General features: G+C 50.9%; 5 protein-coding genes across 5 annotated transcripts; 3 read left to right on the top strand and 2 right to left on the bottom strand.

Moving 5' to 3' along the window:
• Positions 1 to 707: 707 nt before the first annotated feature.
• On the bottom strand, positions 708 to 5,227 carry rb (adaptor related protein complex 3 subunit ruby). Its single transcript, XM_029112138.1, has 7 exons — positions 5,139 to 5,227; positions 4,618 to 4,813; positions 3,557 to 4,512; positions 3,268 to 3,405; positions 2,927 to 3,088; positions 1,765 to 2,780; positions 708 to 1,698 (listed from the first exon to the last, which is right to left on the bottom strand). The coding sequence occupies exons 2-7, from the start codon at positions 4,790 to 4,792 to the stop codon at positions 813 to 815; spliced, it is 3,333 nt and encodes a 1,110-aa protein (XP_028967971.1). The 5' UTR covers positions 4,793 to 4,813; positions 5,139 to 5,227; the 3' UTR covers positions 708 to 812.
• Positions 5,228 to 6,783: 1,556 nt separating this feature from the next.
• Positions 6,784 to 10,354, top strand: Kr-h2 (transmembrane protein 33-containing Krueppel homolog 2). The gene is made up of 7 exons (XM_003745476.2): positions 6,784 to 6,952; positions 8,112 to 8,217; positions 8,323 to 8,490; positions 8,567 to 8,764; positions 8,848 to 8,892; positions 9,066 to 9,130; positions 9,239 to 10,354. The coding sequence occupies exons 2-7, from the start codon at positions 8,113 to 8,115 to the stop codon at positions 9,468 to 9,470; spliced, it is 813 nt and encodes a 270-aa protein (XP_003745524.1). The 5' UTR covers positions 6,784 to 6,952; position 8,112; the 3' UTR covers positions 9,471 to 10,354.
• An 860-nt stretch (positions 10,355 to 11,214) lies between these two features.
• On the top strand, positions 11,215 to 14,010 carry LOC100903043 (arginine and glutamate-rich protein 1). Its single transcript, XM_029112145.1, has 6 exons — positions 11,215 to 11,480; positions 11,906 to 12,212; positions 12,362 to 12,577; positions 13,342 to 13,454; positions 13,548 to 13,702; positions 13,801 to 14,010. Exons 2-5 carry the CDS (start codon positions 11,919 to 11,921, stop codon positions 13,693 to 13,695), a joined length of 771 nt encoding a protein of 256 aa, XP_028967978.1. The 5' UTR covers positions 11,215 to 11,480; positions 11,906 to 11,918; the 3' UTR covers positions 13,696 to 13,702; positions 13,801 to 14,010.
• A 76-nt stretch (positions 14,011 to 14,086) lies between these two features.
• On the bottom strand, positions 14,087 to 14,902 carry Tim9a (translocase of inner membrane 9). Its single transcript, XM_003745508.1, has 2 exons — positions 14,684 to 14,902; positions 14,087 to 14,319 (listed from the first exon to the last, which is right to left on the bottom strand). The coding sequence occupies exons 1-2, from the start codon at positions 14,802 to 14,804 to the stop codon at positions 14,171 to 14,173; spliced, it is 270 nt and encodes an 89-aa protein (XP_003745556.1). The 5' UTR covers positions 14,805 to 14,902; the 3' UTR covers positions 14,087 to 14,170.
• Positions 14,903 to 15,645: 743 nt separating this feature from the next.
• Positions 15,646 to 17,056, top strand: Tasp1 (Taspase 1). The gene is made up of 5 exons (XM_003745634.1): positions 15,646 to 15,709; positions 15,792 to 16,030; positions 16,131 to 16,359; positions 16,501 to 16,701; positions 16,824 to 17,056. The coding sequence occupies exons 1-5, from the start codon at positions 15,646 to 15,648 to the stop codon at positions 17,054 to 17,056; spliced, it is 966 nt and encodes a 321-aa protein (XP_003745682.1).
• The last annotated feature ends 1,872 nt before the right edge of the window (positions 17,057 to 18,928 follow it).

Raw genomic sequence — 18,928 nt, 5'->3', positions numbered from 1 at the left:
GACCCAATGTGTTTCAAGAGATCTTCGGCTGCACCCGCTTTCTGGTTTCTTCGGCGCTTCCCCATCGCTACTGATACTGATGAATGAGGAACTGATGACTGCTATCGGCTTCGTTATCGATTTCCGGCTCAAGTCATCAGTCATCAGATCTTTGCAGAAGAAAGGGCCTTGGTGACCTGAGAATCGTACCTAACTCGCGATCTAGATGGTGAGCGTCAAAATCACTCTCATCAGAACGGTTCTCGCTCGGGGCGGAAAAAATTGCAAGACGCACGTCCGAAGTATACAGGCATAGCCGTTGATTTATTTGCCGCAAATCGAATCATCGGCGCTCCATCATCATCCTTAAAATGTCAGCTCATCTCAGAAAGCATCTCATTCTCGATCTCACTCAATTGACCCTCAGTTGAGCTGGGTGACTGCTCTCAACATCCATGTCGGATATACTCCCCGTGCCGACACCGATCGAGTGGCAACGCATTCCAGGGCGCACTAAATCAGTTCACCAGAACTATCCCGAGTCAAATAGATTCCGGGCTCCCCGACACGATCCCATGATGTCTCTCACGAAAATAATTATTTCAGACCCTATTCGACCCTTCCGTCACGGTCGATAGCAGCGAAAAATGAAATCTCAGCTACATTTAGCCACTGGTTTTCGAAAACTTGATTCTTGGCCCGAAGGTGTTTCTTTGTGCTCTGGGCTTCCAAGCGATCTCATCGGCATCTGATTGGACTTGATGTACGTGTATTTCCGGCGAGGTATACTCGTCCAAATCGGGTTTGAGGTGGCGTTCGCCATTTGGGACATATCATCCTGCTTCCTGCAAGACTTTTTTGATTTGGGTCAGAAGCATCTTCCCGACGACCATTCTCTCGCAGTTGACAATGATTCTAAGACCCTCTGGACTGCTTCGTTCGATCGCGATCAGAACAAGGCACTGAGAGCTCATGGTTTGTGCCGCGAAGCGAACTTTCCCAGAATCCGAAACGACGCTCTCGACGTTGTTGTCTTCAACCACGATCACATTGAGCTTTCTCTGGACGTGTTCTCTCAGCTGCTCGGGACTGAGGGCGCAGCTCACCTCCGTCGACGACTCGCACATTCCTCCGAGAGTCTTCTTGAAGTGCTCGAAATCATTCTGAGATACGATGACAGGACGAATGATTTCGCCGACGGGAGGCGTCACCCGGACCTCGAACGAAGCCCCATCGGCGGTCAGAACGAGTCGGACCTCCTGAGCGCTGTCTTTGAAGTCGACTCCGATCGTTGTGACGAGTGATAACTCCGGATTCAGAGCTACGTGTGACTCGGCAGCTTTCACCTCGATCGCGATTCCGTCGGCGGGTCTGATGGCGATTTTTTCGAAAACACGGTTCGTCTTGTTTTCGAAAGTGAACTCCAACGAGGTCATCTTCGGTGAATATATGTTCTCACAACGGGTGTATCGGTACAGGACTTCCAGTCCGTTCCAATCCTGCACCGAAACCAACATCTGGCGCTCGAGTACGGGCATCACCGCGTTCGTCACCGGGGTTACGATTCTGGCCGGCTCTTTGACACTCGGGGTGATAGTCGATAGAGTCTGCTGAATCATGGGGAGGGGTAACGTGGGAGCTGGAATGTTCTGTTCGAGGTCGTCTAGGTCGAGCAGAAGGTCGACAGATTGGGGTTTCTGTTTCGTTTGTTCCTGTCGACTTGAGACTTTTTTCGTGGGCTTCTTCGGTCTGCGCGACGGAGCCTTCTCCTCTCCGAGAGACGACGAATCTTCCTCATCGTCATCCTCCCTGCTCGAGGATGAGTCGTCGTCGTCGTCGTCTTCCTCATCGTCGTTGTTGTCCCCAACTTCGTCATGATCGGAAGGAATTATTTTCTTGCTGGTCGTATTCTTGCTCAAGTGATTGTTCCTGAGGTTTTTCTCGTTGTTGTTGTTGCCATTACGGAGCGCGTCTCCGCCCTTGATGGAATTTCTATGATTCTTCGCGCTGTTGAGATTCCGGGCCTTGCGCAAGATGTCGGAATCGTCCGTCGACTCGGACAGTGATTCAGAGCCGTTTGACTGGTGTTTCGATTTCGGCTTCGCGTCTTCTTCGTTCGATTCGTTGCTGTCGTTACCGTCCACCTGCGAATCATCGCTCTCAGAATCTGTTTCTGAATCTGACTCAGAATCCGAAGACGATGACGCCGACGAGTCCGAGCTCCCGTTGCCGGAGGAGTCTCGAGCCTCTTCGTCGGAGTCCTCGTAGAACTTCGACGATTTCCGGTTTTCGTGTCGCGTCAGTACAGGCGTCGGCGGTGGAGTGACATCCCGCACCGACGGATCAGGGGCCTCATCCGGAAAATCTGGGAGCTCCTGATAACCGGCAGCCGGTTGGTTAATTAAATGTGAGAGCGATCCCATCTGATATTGTTCTCGTCCCCCGAAAGGTGATTGCAGTTTCGGCGCTGGTTTCGAAGCCAAGAGAAACTTTTTGGCGAATCGGCCGAGGCCGGTCCCGGCTTCGTTCCCAGAGCAGAGGTGACGCAGAAATCGAACCCTATCACGGATGTCGTAGTTCTGGTCGTATTTCGCCAAGTTGAAAATATATTGCACGATGAGCTTTGTCTGAGGTTGGCTGTTGGTGAGAGACAGACGCGAGGCTAGGTTGAGAGCTTGGAGCTTGACGATGTCTTCCTCTTGGCAGAAAGTCTTCGCGATTTTACGCAATACGTCTGGGGCGATTTTCGGCTCTGCGTATTCGGCAATGAGCCACAGAATTGAGGCTCTCGCCATCGGTACCTGTGGAAGCGACAATCCGCGTGAGAAGAGGGGTCGGCTCGCATTTGTCTTCCCGATGCAGTCCCCTGAGCTCAGAGAGTGACAAAGTGAGATCGCTCAAACTGTATAAAGCCATCGGTTATGGATCCTCGTTCCGATTTTCTCACCTGAATCTTGTCCAGAAGACGAGCCATTTGACGGATTATCTGGTTGTGCTGACCAGACTCTATCTGTAATAATTTCTTGATGACCACAACGCTCTCTGCGACAACGAGCTCATTGCGCGACGATAGCAAGGCCGTCAATCCTTTCAAACAGGCGTCGGCCACCTGGAAAACCAAAGTTTCATTAGTTTATAGCGGCTCTCGCGAATAAATGCTACATCACCCAGAAACGATATGTCTCTGCTAAGGTGGCCCGGATCTTCACTGGAATTTATATTCCGCGCTTGCGAGGATGAGAGTCGCTCGTCGCCATGTCGATTTTTCACACACTTCGATTTTCTCACCTCTTTTATCTGATGGGCAACTCGACCGATGCAGTGGATGGTGGCTTGAACGAACTCCATGTCTGTCGATTGAAGGTAAGTCTGAAACTCCCGAAGAACGACCGAGATGTTCGTTTCCGTGGCCAAGTTCGCCAGAACCTGCGAAGCGGACCCAAAATGAGAACAGGCGGACCAACCCCGTCTGGCAGGAATTTGGGTGCGGAGAAGCTCGTCGCTCCTCAACTGCAGTACGAAAGGATTACGATGGCCCCGAAACAGATTTCCGACCAGCTGCTTGAGGATGACTTACCTCAAGCTTTAGAACCTTGATGTGGGTTGGGTCCGATGTGCGTACGTAGAAGGACTTCAAATGAGGTTCGAACATCGTTTTCCGGCTCGCCGACATACTCGACATCGTAGCGATATTGCTCAGGACGACAGTCTGAATCTCTCGGTGCGATCGAAGCAGTCGGATGAGAGCCTTCGTCGTGATATTGAGTTCACTGCTCGGCGCCAAGTGGTAGTATAGTTGACAGACGGCCATTACCACCGCAGAGTTGCGACTCTGGAGCAGAGGTTTGCAATTCCGCAGTAGAAGCCGAAGGTCCGGGTCGATGGCGATGGGCTCTTTCTTGTCGAGGGGAAGCTCGTGCTCGGCGGTTCCGTTCGCGGGTTGCACGTCGGACAAGTTCGGATCTAAGAACTGCGTACGAGCGTAGCGCGTAAGCATAAGGATGATGACCACCTGGCCCCATTCCTCGACATCGACTAGCAGATTGCACAACTTCCGGTAATTGCGATGTATCAGCTCGATTCTCTCGGGACACACTTCCTCGAAAGCCATCACGGCAGAGCCCACGACGAGCGTCGTTTTGTCGCCGAGCAAACGTTCGATCACGTCGACGAGAGCATCTTTCTGCTCCGGATCCAAGGCGTGGAGTTTCGGGATGGCGTGGGCCGCAGTCTTGCGGACGTACGGCGACATGTCCGACACAGCGTCCTTGATGGCCAAGAACATGATAGGCACAATCACATTTACGCGTATGGAGCTTAGAACTCGCAGAGCACTGGCTCGTATGAGTTGATTAGGATCCTTCAGCGCCCTTTGGAATGTCGAGATCGATAACAAGGCAAGATCCTGCTGTTCTTCGGCGTAGCGTACCAAGTACACGTAGACCAATTTCTTGACTTCGATATTTTGACAGACGACATTCTTCACGACCGAGGGGAACAGTCCCGATGCGTCGCGACCTTTCGCTATCATGCCTGTAAGGGAATTCCATGAATACTCGGAAAACGCTTCAGATCGGTCAACTCATTTCCAGAATCAATGATCTCATGCCGAATCCGATTCCAATTCATGCGACTCACCGATAATTCTTTTCATTGCTTCCAGCTTGAGTCCATCTTTGCTTGAATCGAGCATGTTCTTCAGATCCTCATGTTTTCTGGAGTCACTCGAGAAGAACCCGCCGACTCCGGAAGCGTAGTCGGCCTCGACGGCCGATGACCCACGGTCGGAGTACACTCCGTTTGACGCCGCCATCAGGGCGAATGGAGCGGACAACTAGAAAGGAGCCTGATTTAGGAGGAAGTATTCGAACACTTAATCTCCTCCGGGACAATGGGTGAGGGCAGACGAGGACAGTAGACGAATTCTGTCCAGAGCTCTCGTTCCAACCGGTGTCAGAGTTCGCACAAACACATCCAACAACGGTTACAATTATCAGCTCTGGTTGAAGCACGATTCTCCACCAATAAGGGGGAGACCCGCGATTCTCTTCCACCACCACTCCCTCCTCGTTATGGGAAGACGTCTCCTGGAACTATGAGTGGGAGTTTGGGATGTTCGCCCCTTGCAGCTCGTCAGGCCGGAATTCGCAAACTCTCACTCGAGTACGACTCGAGTCACGAGTCTTCTCTCCGCCGCGATTCAGACACAGTATAACGCAAGAAACCAACGGGGAGATAAGACGATCAAAGGAACAATGGGAAGACACTGACGGATATTTAAGGCGAATTCCAAAATATTTACAGGGTAAGGTGATAGGTGCCGCAAACGAGCTCGGACAGGCTCACCACTAAGCAGACCCTCCATCCTGAATTCAGAATCTTCGTACAGAACAACCCTCTGCCCGTGTACTCGTTCCAGCTGTACGTCAGTTGACGGCGGTGCTGAACTGACAGATTTCGATTCATATATCTGCTAGGAGAACTCTCTCTACTCACCGACGGGGCTCACTCAGAACCGGAGAGTGTTCCGGAAAGACGGCCAGCTACTCGGGACACCACTGTTCGATCCCGAACGCCGGTCAAAGGTGCCTCCGCAGCTTCACTCGCACTGCTGATTAGAGATACGAACACCCCTGTGTGTTGTGCGGAACAAAAAAAACGTCACCGCCTCGATGCAGCCGCGGAGAAACCCAATTGGATCCTTCCGGGTCATCGGAGCCGACCGATAGAACGGAACAACTGTTGAGCACGTAGTTGGGAGGGATCTCCCCCTATCGTCTATCGAATCAGCACTCTAAGACTCGACTATCCAGGAGAATCACTCGCGGTCTCGATCGTCGGCGCAGCTGCATTGGCACACTAGTCACTCCACTGGTTCATGGCGGTCAGTTCGGTTCCGAACCCGCGAAACTTTCCTCCCCTTGCATTAGATGGTTGATTTATCTGCCCAGATCGAAAAGCTCTCAAGTCACGCGAGCGGGAGTCTCGACGAGCTGAGAGCCTGCGAGAAAAATTACTGAGTGAGCGAGAGTTCGCTGTTGCTCGCCGAAGTTCACGAACTAGTGTATCGAGCGGAATCTGCCGCTGACTTTCCGCAAGAATATCCTTGATCTAGACGACCGGTCGGCTTCTCGTATCCGCTTTTCCGAGAACGCCAGCCAAGCGGGACCATACGTCTCTAATCGGACTCATGATCAGATAAAGAGAGATCATTTTGGGATTGATCCTTGTTCATAGCTCGAGGTGGATCAAGATCGCATTGTGTTTGATAAATGATGATTTATATTTATATCTTCATTGGACTTCCTCGCCTCCGAAATTTGTTGGAATGAGGCGGAAATATCTCGTGAGTCAGAAACGAGGACAAGGTTCGGCGATAATTCGAGTACAGAAAATATCCAGCGACTTCTGCTCTCACTCTGAAGCGAATCACGAGCCGCCCGGACTCTGTTGGTTTCACGCCCCCACCGAGAGGCTCTCAGTCGGAATTCCCCATATCGATAGGTCTCTGCCAAATTTTTGGTCTTCCGGCCTACCCGGCATAACTCTCTCCAGATCGACTTCAGGAGGGCGCTGCTGCATTGGTTGAATTGACCGCGCGGCCAACTTACCCCTCGATGCAGCTATCTTCATGATCCTCGGTCGGAACAGATTCTTAGAACTCCGAGGATTTAGTGGCCGATCTCTTATTGGGGTTCATCTCTCAGACTCTGAATTCGGGGAGGAGGGGGATTTAGGTCGAGAAATGATCCCAAAACGGCGACGTCAAGCAGCCGAACCCGGCGGAGACGGGCTGTTATTAATCGCGGGGCTGTATCGATCTGCCGACAGTTCGCAATTGGAGCTGTGTTCTTTTATCGTCATCATCATCTTCGTTGAGCTCTGTAGCTGGCTAGCAGAGAGCGGAAACTTCGAGGAATTCTGGTCCTGGAAAGTTTGTCAACCGGAGATCGCATCAGAAGCTTTTTATCGCGTAAGTAGAAGAGCTTCCTGTCTTGGAGGTGTTTTCCTTGCGCACGACGTCGGTTTCGTCATCCTTCCAGATGAATATGACACATTTTAAAAAAACTTGGCGACCTAGAGGACGAAGTCTCGTCCCGAGATCTGCCGGCGAGTTCCGATACCCCCCTATTCTCTGACCCCCGCTGAGGTCTGGATAGAATTCACGTTGTGAAGCAGTCAGCGGGGGTGATCTCGGTGAGTGGCGAGTCTCGCCATGATCTATATCCAACAAGTTGGTGGACGTTGAATCGATGGATGACCGTGCTCGACAAAGCGAAGTCTTCGGGAGCTTGAAGTAAGCGTTTCCCTGCCTTCGAAACGCAATCACTCCTGGATCGTCATTGAGTATTCGAGCTCGATGTCGGGTAGCCGGTGCACCAGTCCTTGCCGACTTTGGATCATATGGGCTAAGAACATGCCGGCCAGAGGATGATCCTGTCAGTTGGACTTAACTATCCGCAAGACTCAGGGTCCCTCATTCGAATTTCCTGTCACCGATTGAATAGACTCGCAGAGAATGACCGTCACGGGAGTGTAGCGGAATTTCTTAAGCTCCGAGAATCTGAGCTTATGATGCAATTCGATCGATTGATCCATCGATTGGCTTCTATATCTATGTATAGAATGTACGCCGCATGTATGCCTCGCGTCCCCGTCGACAAAGGCTTCAATCGATGTCCTCTTGGCACTTCCCTGTCTTATTCAACTTTCGATCGAGGAACGTGCGATACTGTGAGCTCTCAAAGTGCATTTTTCTGGGAATCTATGGCGAGTCGATCTCGAAAGGGAGATCCATTCCCCAATCAATCGCTCCTCAGTTCGTGTCAATAGTCCGAGGGTAATTCGCATACTCATAGCTTTTGAACGGGATGTTGAACAATTCGGTGTACCGAGGAGGTGTCTAAGGCATGCCATATCCCCAAGCCGCTCATTCGGAGCGACTCCGAGTACCTCGAGCACTGATATTGATTCCCTTCGAGACCTCCATCTTGCCGACATCTGATCCCACTCGCATATTCTCCACACGAGCGCGACATATGCATGATTGAGATTCGCTCCCTGAGAGCCACGAAACCTTCATTTCTAGGGACTCCCTATTGTCTTTTCTCATCTTGGAACAATTTTCACAGGATGGCTGATATAGCGTCCCCGGGATCCGCGAGACCCGATGCTGCGTCCGGTGGAGATCAGCAGCGTCAAGCTAATCAAGGCCCGAAGAGTCTGAAACAGATTTTTGTGAGTTTTAATGGACTTTCTGAGTCTTGCGACCGCAGCAATATCTCGTCGCCCTGATTTCCGATGCATCTTCACGAACCTAAAATGCGTCTCGTTTTCCGGCAGGTTGACTTCGTTGAAAAACATTTTGACTCCTTGTTGTGGATATCGAGGATGAGCACGATTATGTTCACAGTTTTATACTTCCTCGGGGGCCCATCTTCCTACTACCAGAAAGCTCTCATGACGAACGGGGTCACCTCTGCCTTGCGGCTTCATCAGAGAATCCCCGAGGTGAGTCGGACGAGACATCGACTTCGCATACGTCGTCCATCCATAGAAATTTCTTCTAATCAGCCTTTGCTTACAGGTCAGACTGAACGTCCAGTTCCTGGCTCGACTCGTCACCGAGGATTCGTTCCATTACCTTTTCTATTCGTTTTTCTTCCTCCTTTTGTCTTCACCCGTGTCCGTGATGGTTCTGGTGCCGCCGCTCCTTTTCGCAGTTCTGCACTCGGCGAGTTTCTCGATCAAACTGCTCACGAAAGCTGGATTGCAGAACTCTAAGGTGAGTCTGCTGATGATGATCCTCCTCGGAACGAGACTGGGAAAGTCCAGAGACAGTGGGCCAAAAACAATTCATTATTTCAGTTCGCTGACATTCTCCGCACCATCTACCTCGTACATCGCGTTTCGGTAAATATGCGCTGTGGCTCTAGAATGCCTTGAGCTTCTCTGAATAATGATTCCACCTATCACTCTGAGTGGTGTTGTCTCTGCTTGCGCTGTCTCAGCCTTCATTTCTCCCGATGCTGATGAAAGCTGAGGAGACCATGACTCAGAAATTGCATTTCCCTTCGAATCCACAGTTATTTCAAATCATCGCAATGACGGAGATTATGCTGATGGTGATACTTATCATCGGGGTTTTCACGTGAGTCATACGATCGTCCCGATATCTGTCGATTAGAACGATCGAATATGAACTTCGGCTATCTGAGTTCGATCGCCCCCAACTTATTCGAAAATCTAATAATTCCAGGGGCCGCATGATGCTGATGGCTCCCTTCATCTACTACCGCTTCCTGTCTCAGCGTTATGCCTCAAATCGCAACCCATACAGTAGATACGTTTGCCGAGATCTCAGGGTACAGCTAGAAAGCGCCGCGCGCCATCGGAGCTGTCCGCCATTCATATCGAGAGCTATCTTCGCTTTCACCATGTTTGTCTCTTCGCGAGCACCGGTCGTCACGCCCGCTCAACACCAACAATAGGGAATAAACTTATGGTCAATGAGTGATTAAGAATTCGTCGCCGACGGAACATGCTCCGGTATCCAGCGGTTCTATGTGCAACATTTTCAAGCATGCTCTCTTGCCGCCGGAGAACATTCGTCGGAAGATCATGTCCTGCAGGAAGGTGTTCTAAACTGGTGCTGTCAATGGAATGAATCGAAGCAGGTACCCCATCCCGATCGTATAAAAGTTTAATCCTTGACGCAACGGCTGCCCTAGTTTATCCGTTCGTCGCTCTGAAATGGTTTTGTGAGATCGCGAATCGGTGCAGATATCTTCGGAAGAACAAGTGAGGCCGCACGAGTCGATTTCTGAGGATTTCTCCTGGGAAAATCGCTCATCCGATTGTCAGATTACTTTGGGGGCTGATTGTCGAAATGTTCAATTTGAGATGGCCCAGTATCCTAAATGGTATATTAGGTATGGAGGCTCGTGATCGACGACTGCGATCTCTGCTCCTCGAGGAACCGCGGAATTGACCATTCCATAGGGTTGCTGAACGATTTCAGCAAGTGTCGTGTCACGCTCTCGGCGCCCAATTGCTCCCATCGATGCATTTTCCGAGCGGTGGATCACGCGGTTCGTTCCACCGATGAAGCGAGTCGAGAGGTCGAGGAAGCATTTGGGATCTTGCCCGGTATCTCGATCCAGGGAGGATGAAGTCTCACCGAGAACAACGACGGCACTTCGGAATTCAGAAGAACACGCTCCAGTTTCCCGAAAAACACGCACTCTCTGCATGAGCTTACCGGCGTCCGGTTTTATGCGACGGTGGTTCCTGAAATTTATCATACCCGTCATCAGAATGAGGGGAATGAAACACTACGAGAATAAATTTTTTATTTGATCTATCGAGTGAGAAACGGTCCGTTTTCCCTCCCCCCGTGCAGGGCTTCTCAATCAGTTTCTTATCGAGAGCTTCATGGGATCCTTGTGGGCCCAGGCAACGACATTATCGACGGCGCGACGTTATGAATTATAAGCAGTCTTGAGCTCTGGTGGTCCCCAGAAGCTCCTAAATTTCGTCAGCGAAGATGAGGAAATGCGCAGAAAATTCCCTCGGATGGCCACAGCCTGCACGGTCCGCTCCGCCGATCTACCGCGATCTAGAGCAGTTTCCGAGTGAGTCGCTGTCGGAGGCTCGATGACGACCTTATAGACGGTGGTGCGCCCCTCGGGCTCGCAGACTCCGAGAATTGAGGAGACGAAATTAGTGATCTCGTGTGCTCGAGGCCAGCGACGATAAGGCAAATCATCGCTGGCGAAAGCCTGTATGGTACTCGGAGCCTAGCACCCACGGATGCGGAGTAGTGAAATAACCGAAGACAGCACAAGGAGACCTCATGTGCAGAAGGAATCACTGTTTCCCTAGAGGTGCTCAAATTGAAACAACTCGATACACACATCACAGAGTTCTCCCGAGTACCTATTCCGTGAGAGGGCGAATCAAAACGCGTCGCACTTCAGGAGTAGGTAGCTGTGTTCCAGTGCCAGATGAGAAAGCCTGCGATCGGGGAAGCGTTACAGGAGGGGAATTCTCGGAAGCCTCGAGGGAGACTTGGGAACGGGAAATATCATCATCTCCTGGATATTCATCATCATCTCGCTCACTCAGCCTCCAGGAGAGAACGCTGTAGTCTCTGGTACCGTCGGCCGTGTTGAACGCACACATCCGATGAAGAATACATCAGATCCCAAGCACAGATCATCAACATCATCATTCGGTAGTCTGCGGGCGATATTAGAGAAACTACACTTCAGAATCTCTTCATTAAGAAGCGACCCCTCCGCGTACCCTGTCCTTCCTCGCGGACATTCATTTGAGGAGTAACATTCGTGACCATTCCCCGTTCCTCAGGGACTAGATCGGAGAGCCGGCAGTTGTCATTCTCACCTTGTGTTGTCTACTTCGCGTGTGACAGTGCTTCAGCTGCTCCGGATTGATTCGGTTTTCTTTCGGAAGGAGCTTTTCTATCGTCTCTTCGGACGGTAAGTTAGACCTGAGAGTACGCATTGTCTCAGGACGATGAAGCGACCACTCCAGACTTTTCCCTCAGTCGCAACATGGGAAAATCCCCTGAATTCGTCGGGGTGATCAAATTCACGCTCATGCAGTATGTGATAGAAGAATGAAATACGACTCGCTGGGCTCATCCGAGGCCAGCTGGAGTCGTATCATTGATCTTGAAGAATGCGTCCTCCTGGACTCTTAGAGCAGGGTACTAGAATGAACGACTGCAATCCCATGAGTTCACTTCATGGAATTCCTCCGCGGACCCGAGTCGATTTCGTTATTCGCTGGGTTGGATATTATTGCGCATCTCATGATGCGTGAACAAGACGCTCTTGAGAATTGCAGAGTATGTACATTCCGTGATCGTCAGGTGCTCGAGGCTGAAAGTTTCTAATTTTAGGGATTCCCGAAGGATGTCCCGCAGCCTGAGCCGCAGCCGATCGCCGTCGAAAGGATCATCTGTGAGTTCTTATAAGCGTAAAAGGGACAAGGAACGTGAAAGGAGCCGTTCGAGAGACCGCCATAGACACAGAAAGTCGTCGCAAAAAGAGTCTCGCCACAAATCCTCCAAGCATGAGCGACGCAGGGAGGAGATCCCTAAAGCTTACCGCGGCAGCAGAAGTCGCTCGAGCAGCAGCTCAAGTGCCGGTCGAGACTCGGATAAAGCGTCTCCGAAGAAGCGGCCGCGAAGGATCAAGACTCCCGAGGTGAGTTCGAAAGCGATCCTCCGACTTCTGAGTATTGAAAATTAGAAACGACTCTGGAGTCTCTGATATTCATTGTGCCAACTCCTCCGCGGATCTCATTCCAATGAACCTCGAATTTCTCGGGACTCATCACTTGCTTCGAATTCCAGCCGGATCCATTCGAAATTCGACGCCGAGAGTTGATACGAGAGAAGGAAATCGCCGCCGAAGTCGAACGGAAACTCGCCGAGCTGCTGCCGAAAAAACTCGAGGAGGAAATCGACTTGCGCAAAGAAAAAATCCGAATGGATCTGAGGCTTGAAATGGAAGAACAGATCCGGAACGAGAACAATGACTTGGCGAGAATCAACCTTGAGCTAAGAGAGGTACGCAATTCCATAGGGTTACCTCCGAATGGTATTTCCTGAGCAGAAGTGGAGCAGAAGTATCCCGCCGCGAATAAAGAACCTTCTGCGCACAGACCGATCACATCGACATGAATACGTGCGTCGTCGGATAGATTCGAGAATGATTGCGAATTAGTGTACCGGGAAAAACGCGACTCATCAAACCTCCCACGGCAGCTTTGACTGCTGAGAATAACTGGCAAGCGAAAAAGGGGAAGACAGAGACCACGGCTTTCTCAGGGTCTGCGTCTGCAGAAAGTCGTGTTCTGCGTTAGATGGTTATCCCTCACGTTTCTCTCCACGGCAGGATCCGAACCGAAGCACGTTCCCACACTCCGCTAAATCTCATTGATCAATGCGGCCCTCGGGCTCATGAGCTAATTATGAGTCGAGTGGCGTTTATTTTTGAGTGAGGAACATCCTTCCCTCTTTGTCTTGCGTCTTAGATGCAGAGAGTGAGGAATCAGTGAAACGGTGAGACGGCGACCCGTCAAGGTATGTACATTCGATAGGGCCGCTCGGTCTTCTTGGGTGGCACGCCCACCAAGTCGTAAGTACCATGCCCAGCAGCACGGAGAAAGAAGGGACCTCCTTCTCGTCAGAGATTTTCTTCAATTTCCGTCTCCCTTTGACACATCCGCTCGCCTGTCCTCGAGGTGGCGTGAAGCCGACAGGCCCGCCGATCGAGCATCGGCGCAACGCTCGTGGGATGGAGATCCGATATAACAGGATGCCCTTCACAGGAAATCAAGCAGATCCAAGAGAGCTCGGCCAAGGAAATCACCGATCTTCGCCAAAAACTCAAAGAGCTTCAAGAGCAAACGGCGGAAAGCCTTCACAGAGTTGCCGAGGAAAGGTGAGAACTCATCAGACTCCCCCTCGGAGGGGGCGGGCTACCTACGCGAAGGTTCCGATGGTCCATTCTGACTCGGGGTTTATTGTTCCGCAGATTGAAGCTCTTGGAGGAGAGACGAAAGATCGATGAAGACAGAATGGCGCTCGAATTGGAGAAGCGGAACAAGAAGAAAGAAGAACAACAGCTGATCCTCAATAAATCGGGGAAATCCCGACCCAAGCTGGCGTTCTCGTTCAAATAGAACACTGGTGAGAGCCAAGGCATCGGCATTTATCCAATACGTATAGCGAAATAAATACTCGACACATTCTTCGCCAGATAATAATGATGCGGTATTCGCTTCCAGGTGCACATCATTGGACCGTATTGTACATCGCCATGTACAGACCGAGCTGAAGCCATGAACGCGTCCCTTAGCTTTATATCATTTATGCATAATTGTAATTTGGTGAGTCGAAAGGATGAGGATGAGTTCCCTCCTGCTTGCGGATGGACACTTTGATTATTTCCGTTAGGTAAGCGAGTGAAATCGGTAATAAAACTGATTTCTGAAGAAGAATAGGTCTCCTAATTATCGGACGGCTCTGCCGGATATCGAGAGCATTTCCACGTACGAAACGCTCGTCTTATCATTCAGTAAAAGGCAATTTATTAAGGTAATAGTGACAATAATTTCCTAGATCCGTTGGCTTTCGCAGGCTAGACTTGTGATGAGACTAGACTTTTACACCCGAAGCCGCAATCGCGGCCTCGTTTGTCGTCAACTGGAACTCCTGGAATCTTTGGGAGATGCGCTGATTCATTTTGAGATATTTCTCCATGCACCAAAGGGAGCATTTCTCCTCCTTGTCCCGGACCGTGCGCACTGAAAATGAACGGATAATGATCATTATTCACCGAAATCTCCGCTTTGAGACCAATGTTTTCAGAAACCAAGACAGAAGAGTAATTGCATGCGGAATCTCAGTGTAGGAGGTAAGGGCCCCCCGGGTAGCACGCCGCTAAGTCTTGGTCTACTTCAAAACCAATCGGATTCGGATTCGAAAGTCCCGCCGGACTCCACAAGAGGTAGCTGAGACAGAAGCCCTCATAATGCAGAAGGATTTTTCGTTCATCGGGTGCTATTTTCTCGTTTTCTGGATCATCGCGATAAATCGCTGAGATCATATCGCGATCAATTCCCACGTATCGGGCGGATGGGGTATCACGGAGTTGACAGATGAACGTACCTGTGAAATCGTGTACGCAATCAGTGAAGCACATCTCGGTGAGTTTGTTATAGCTGCTGAGGAAGTCTTTGAGCTGTTTGATTTGGTCTTCATTGGTCGGAGATTGCCCCGCGGCCGCCATCGCCTAGCCACTTGGAAAACGAATTGAAGCCCACGAGCTCGGAGAAATCCGTCGTTGTTTCTACCGGTTTCGCCTCGAGAGGTGCACTCCTGTTGTTTACGATTCGATCGCGCATGCTGGGTAGATGTCAACGGGCCCTGCGTACAATCCAACTGAGAGGATCCGCGGTCGATATGATTCTCCACCCGCAAGCTTGCGTTCGAAACCTTGATTCCCGTCGATGAGCCGGGCGATTCAACCGTAGCTCCCGCAGAGGGTCGCTTTGGATGGAATTTTTTTCCCCCCTTAGCCTGATCCTGATGTCCTTCTTCCGGCAAACGATACCACCCACTCTTTATGGGGTTGCAGTAAAATCTTTGCCCTGTATGGAAGAGTGGACCGAAGGATTCGCTCTGGGCCCAGAAATTCCCTCAGTCAGCAGCCCTGGGCTCGACTGAACCTAGAACTGTCCCGCAAGCCGGAAAACCCTGCACCTCGTCGTCAGCGCGTAATCAGGATCGCAGGCGTGCCGAGTCATAGAAAACGGAACGGTCGACGTCATACAATTCCTTGTCTAGATCAGTTACCACTCTCGAGACATCCAACTTCTTCAGTGGATAGAGTGGCGGAGCTTCACCATCAGCAGGATTCCCCTTTCTCCGAATAATTGAGAATCTACTCAGGACGTGACGATTCCGCCCCCCGCAATTACCAGACTTCATCCTTGACGATGGACGACTTGTGCATCATCCTGCACGTGGGGGTTGGGAAACGAAAACCACAGAAGACTGAGTTACTCCGTGCCGTTCTGGCAGAAGCGATCCGCCGTGGCCAACGAGCAGCACAGACAGGGTCGGACGCGATGGCTGTGGTGAAAGAATGCATCCGAGCGCTTGAGGATTCGCCACTTACTAACGCGGGAATCGGTGAGCTTTCGTTCCTCAGAACTGGCAGTATTGAGTTCTCATTCGTAAGAGAGTCCGTCAACCTCTGATGAGATATTTTCAGGATCGCAAGTGAATCGGGACTGTAAAGTAGAATGTGATGCGTCAATCGTAGACGGATACACGCAAAACGGAGCTTCGGTTTGCGCCGTGCCCGATGCATCGAACGCTATCGACATCGCGCACTTGCTCACCATCAGAGGCGGGCCAGCTTGTCTGGCGGGTGAGGGAGCTCTCCGGTGGTTCATCGGCAACGGGGGCGAGAACGCTCGGAGGGATCTCATCACAGAGAGTCAAAGGAAGGTGAGGCAGCTCCGGGATTCGGTAGGAATTCCAGAGTTGAGGAAGGGTTATTGTGATAGGAAGCCAGATGATTGGTCCTTTTTCCCACCCAACTTCGTAGATGTTCGCAAAACGCTCGGCATTGCTCGGAGGGCGAAATACAAAGTCTCCTGACCCGGATGAAGAAGTTGCTTTCGACACTGTCGGTGCTGTCGTTTTGCTGGGAGGGATGATCAGCGCCGGAGTTTCTAGCGGAGGAACTTTCCTCAAGTACCCGGGACGGGTCGGTCAGGCTGGAGTCTACGGTGCGGGATGCTGGGCGAACCATAGCGTCGGGATCTCGACATCAGGTCCGTCGATGGCTCGACCATTTCCTGCATGCCTGCATGCGATCATCCTCAAGGAATGTTTCGGATCCGCAAATTTCTCCTTTATGCCCAACAGTGAAAGATGGCCGTGGACTGATTTCTTATGCTTCTCATGGTCTCCAGGCACCGGGGAGCATCTCATACGAACCCTGTTAGCGAGTCGCTGCGTGGACGCATTGGGGATACCGTCGACGACGTATGATGATACTCGAAACTCTACGCCACCAGTGATGCGTCTTCAAACGTTTCTGGAGAGGAATTTCGTCTCGAGCCCGCTCGTTTCCGGGGAAGCGAATCCCTACGGAGCTGCCGCTGGAATAATCGGTATTCACGCGTTTTCGGGTTGCGCCACTCGCGAACTTCGCCGAGCTCATCCGTCCGAAATCGCAAGTCGCGGGAGGTTTGAATAGAACACCGGATATTATTTTACACGCTACTCGTTTCAGGTATCGTTTACGATGAAGCTTCACAGAGCTGCGACTTCGTATGGGCGCACACAAGTGCTAATTTTATGCTCGCGTATTCGAGCGGGAAAAGCGATAGAGTTCACGTGAAGATCTGCTCGCAGCCGGAAATTGAAGACATCGAGAAGGTGAAGGTTTACGCGAGCGGGAAGACCGTCCGACTCCGGCGAGGAGGGAACACGCCGAAAGAGCCTAATGAATGTGCCGAGAACTGAATAGAGCCATTCGAATACTCTCCATCTGGGATTACAAGTGAATATACTCAACTCCCCGCATCAGAGGCTCCTGCGATCGTTCAACGGGAAATAAATGGCTCAAATCTGTTGAGATAAACTCTTGTATTTTCTTCGCGTCGGGTGGCCACGATCATTTACAGCCACGATCATTCGACGGTCAGCCGCATCAACCTTCGTAGGCTCTCGTGACCCAACTCGACCATTCCTACGTCGACAGGCCCGGTCAGTTCCCGAGAATTATTGGCAAAGCTCCTTCGAAATTGAATCGATGGTTAGCCTGAGGGAAACGATCGAGTGCGGACGATTACGATATGCGAGGTTCTTCGATCCCGATCGGGATCGTTCGTGGCGGATCGCCATCCATGGTCTTTCCTCTGGGGCTGCTCGCTCCGATCGGATTGCTCTCAAATATGACATACAGCTTGTCTTTCGGGAACGCTCATACCGGATCCGCGCGCAGCCCAAGGAGAAACGACGGAATCAACGCTCATAACCGAACCGCAGATCGAGAGGACACGCGAAGAAATTCGCGGCCAAGCTCGTCAGTTGATCGAGCTTCCATTTTTCTACATAACAGCTGAAGTGGAGAAATTGATCTCTGAGCAGAAATAGCTTGAGCAGGTTCCGTAAGGCGCCTCAAAGCCCGGGACATATCTATACCAAGCGTCCGTACCGGTCACTAGGCGTTTCGTAATGCATTCCGGGGTACACCAACGCTAAGAGCACATATTTGTTCCGGCGGATATTGGCTCATTGTCGTCAGCCGCGAAATTTGAAGCTCACTCGTAAGCCGGACGACTACGCCCGTGGGCGTTACTCCTCCCTCCAATCTTGTTTCTGAGGCCTTGCATTTTCTTCCTTCTATTCTTGGTCATCTTCTTGCTTGCTCCTCGACAATTGTTTGCTCGTTCGAAACCAGCAAAAAAGCTTCGGAGATCAAATGAGTCAAGACTCATTTGAGGGAATAGCGTACGATTACGCTTGACGATGGTTGAGTTCTCGAATTGTGTTGTCGATGAGAGAGACCGCACATCTAGGTTTCAATATCTATGGAAACAATGAGGAGCTTCATGATGGGTGAAAAAAAAAGAATAGAATCTTCATAATATTGTTTATTTTTTATTTTTTCTTTGGTTTCTCGAGAGCAGGAAAATGCCCTATGCACACCCAGAAATCAATCCGGGTAGTGTGAGACTCGCACTCACTAAAAACCTGCGCTTCTTTCTCCTGTTCAACTCTCATCTATCAATGATTCGTCTTGTTCCACGTCGCGATTTAGATCTATGAAATCCGTACGAGATCGGCTCGTGATAGTTGAAGTAGCTCATATCGGCGAAGCATTCCAGACTTGGTCAATCTCGGGCGAAGATCAAATGCAACATGTTTGACCTTCTGTTGTACAGATTGGCGAAAAAGTCTCCACTTGAAACCCGCATTCGAACTCAAGAAATTTTGATAAGGATATTTTCTGGTCTCAGACCTAATATCATAATTGAAATCAATCTGCTGGTTCTCGAGCCGCCGTCCATAGGTCATCCCAATTATCGCGTAGTATTCGACGCTTGCTGCCAGCTATCTCAATCTTCACCCGAAGAATTCGAAGACGAAGTCCGCTCGAGCGGAGGTCGATGCGAGGGTTTCTTCGAGTTTCATTATGATCGACGGGAGGATCCTTCGATGAGTGCCAGATCGATACATCCGGAGAGCGCACGCCCCGCTGACGGATTCCTCTTCCTAAGTATACAATATTCTGATGCGCGATGAGATATGCCATCGATCCGCTGCCGGGGAGCCTTTGCGTCCACTCGTCATCCGGAGTGGAATCGACAGATACGTATCCTGTGATCACCA

Source organism: Galendromus occidentalis, unplaced genomic scaffold (genome assembly GCF_000255335.2).
Source record: "Galendromus occidentalis unplaced genomic scaffold, Mocc_1.1 scf7180000077484, whole genome shotgun sequence".
Classification (NCBI taxonomy): domain Eukaryota; kingdom Metazoa; phylum Arthropoda; class Arachnida; order Mesostigmata; family Phytoseiidae; genus Galendromus; species Galendromus occidentalis.
Note: the sequence above shows the minus strand (reverse complement) of the source record. Positions and strands in the feature narration are given on the sequence as shown.

Coding starts and splice junctions, on each gene's coding strand:
- Tim9a (XM_003745508.1), bottom strand. CDS start 14,804: ATGGCGGCCGCGGGGCAATCTCCGACCAATGAAGACCAAATCAAACAG. Junction 14,320..14,683: donor TTGCGTACACGATTTCACAG/GTACGTTCATCT, acceptor GTTCATTTTCAG/TGCGCACGGTCCGGGACAAG.
- Kr-h2 (XM_003745476.2), top strand. CDS start 8,113: ATGGCTGATATAGCGTCCCCGGGATCCGCGAGACCCGATGCTGCGTCC. Junction 8,765..8,847: donor CTGGATTGCAGAACTCTAAG/GTGAGTCTGCTG, acceptor TCATTATTTCAG/TTCGCTGACATTCTCCGCAC. Junction 9,131..9,238: donor CTTATCATCGGGGTTTTCAC/GTGAGTCATACG, acceptor TAATAATTCCAG/GGGCCGCATGATGCTGATGG.
- rb (XM_029112138.1), bottom strand. CDS start 4,792: ATGGCGGCGTCAAACGGAGTGTACTCCGACCGTGGGTCATCGGCCGTC. Junction 4,513..4,617: donor AGCAATGAAAAGAATTATCG/GTGAGTCGCATG, acceptor ATTCCCTTACAG/GCATGATAGCGAAAGGTCGC. Junction 3,089..3,267: donor TTGCCCATCAGATAAAAGAG/GTGAGAAAATCG, acceptor TTGGTTTTCCAG/GTGGCCGACGCCTGTTTGAA.
- LOC100903043 (XM_029112145.1), top strand. CDS start 11,919: ATGTCCCGCAGCCTGAGCCGCAGCCGATCGCCGTCGAAAGGATCATCT. Junction 12,213..12,361: donor GAAGGATCAAGACTCCCGAG/GTGAGTTCGAAA, acceptor TTCGAATTCCAG/CCGGATCCATTCGAAATTCG. Junction 13,455..13,547: donor CACAGAGTTGCCGAGGAAAG/GTGAGAACTCAT, acceptor ATTGTTCCGCAG/ATTGAAGCTCTTGGAGGAGA.
- Tasp1 (XM_003745634.1), top strand. CDS start 15,646: ATGGCTGTGGTGAAAGAATGCATCCGAGCGCTTGAGGATTCGCCACTT. Junction 16,360..16,500: donor CGTCGGGATCTCGACATCAG/GTCCGTCGATGG, acceptor CATGGTCTCCAG/GCACCGGGGAGCATCTCATA. Junction 16,702..16,823: donor AGCTGCCGCTGGAATAATCG/GTATTCACGCGT, acceptor TACTCGTTTCAG/GTATCGTTTACGATGAAGCT.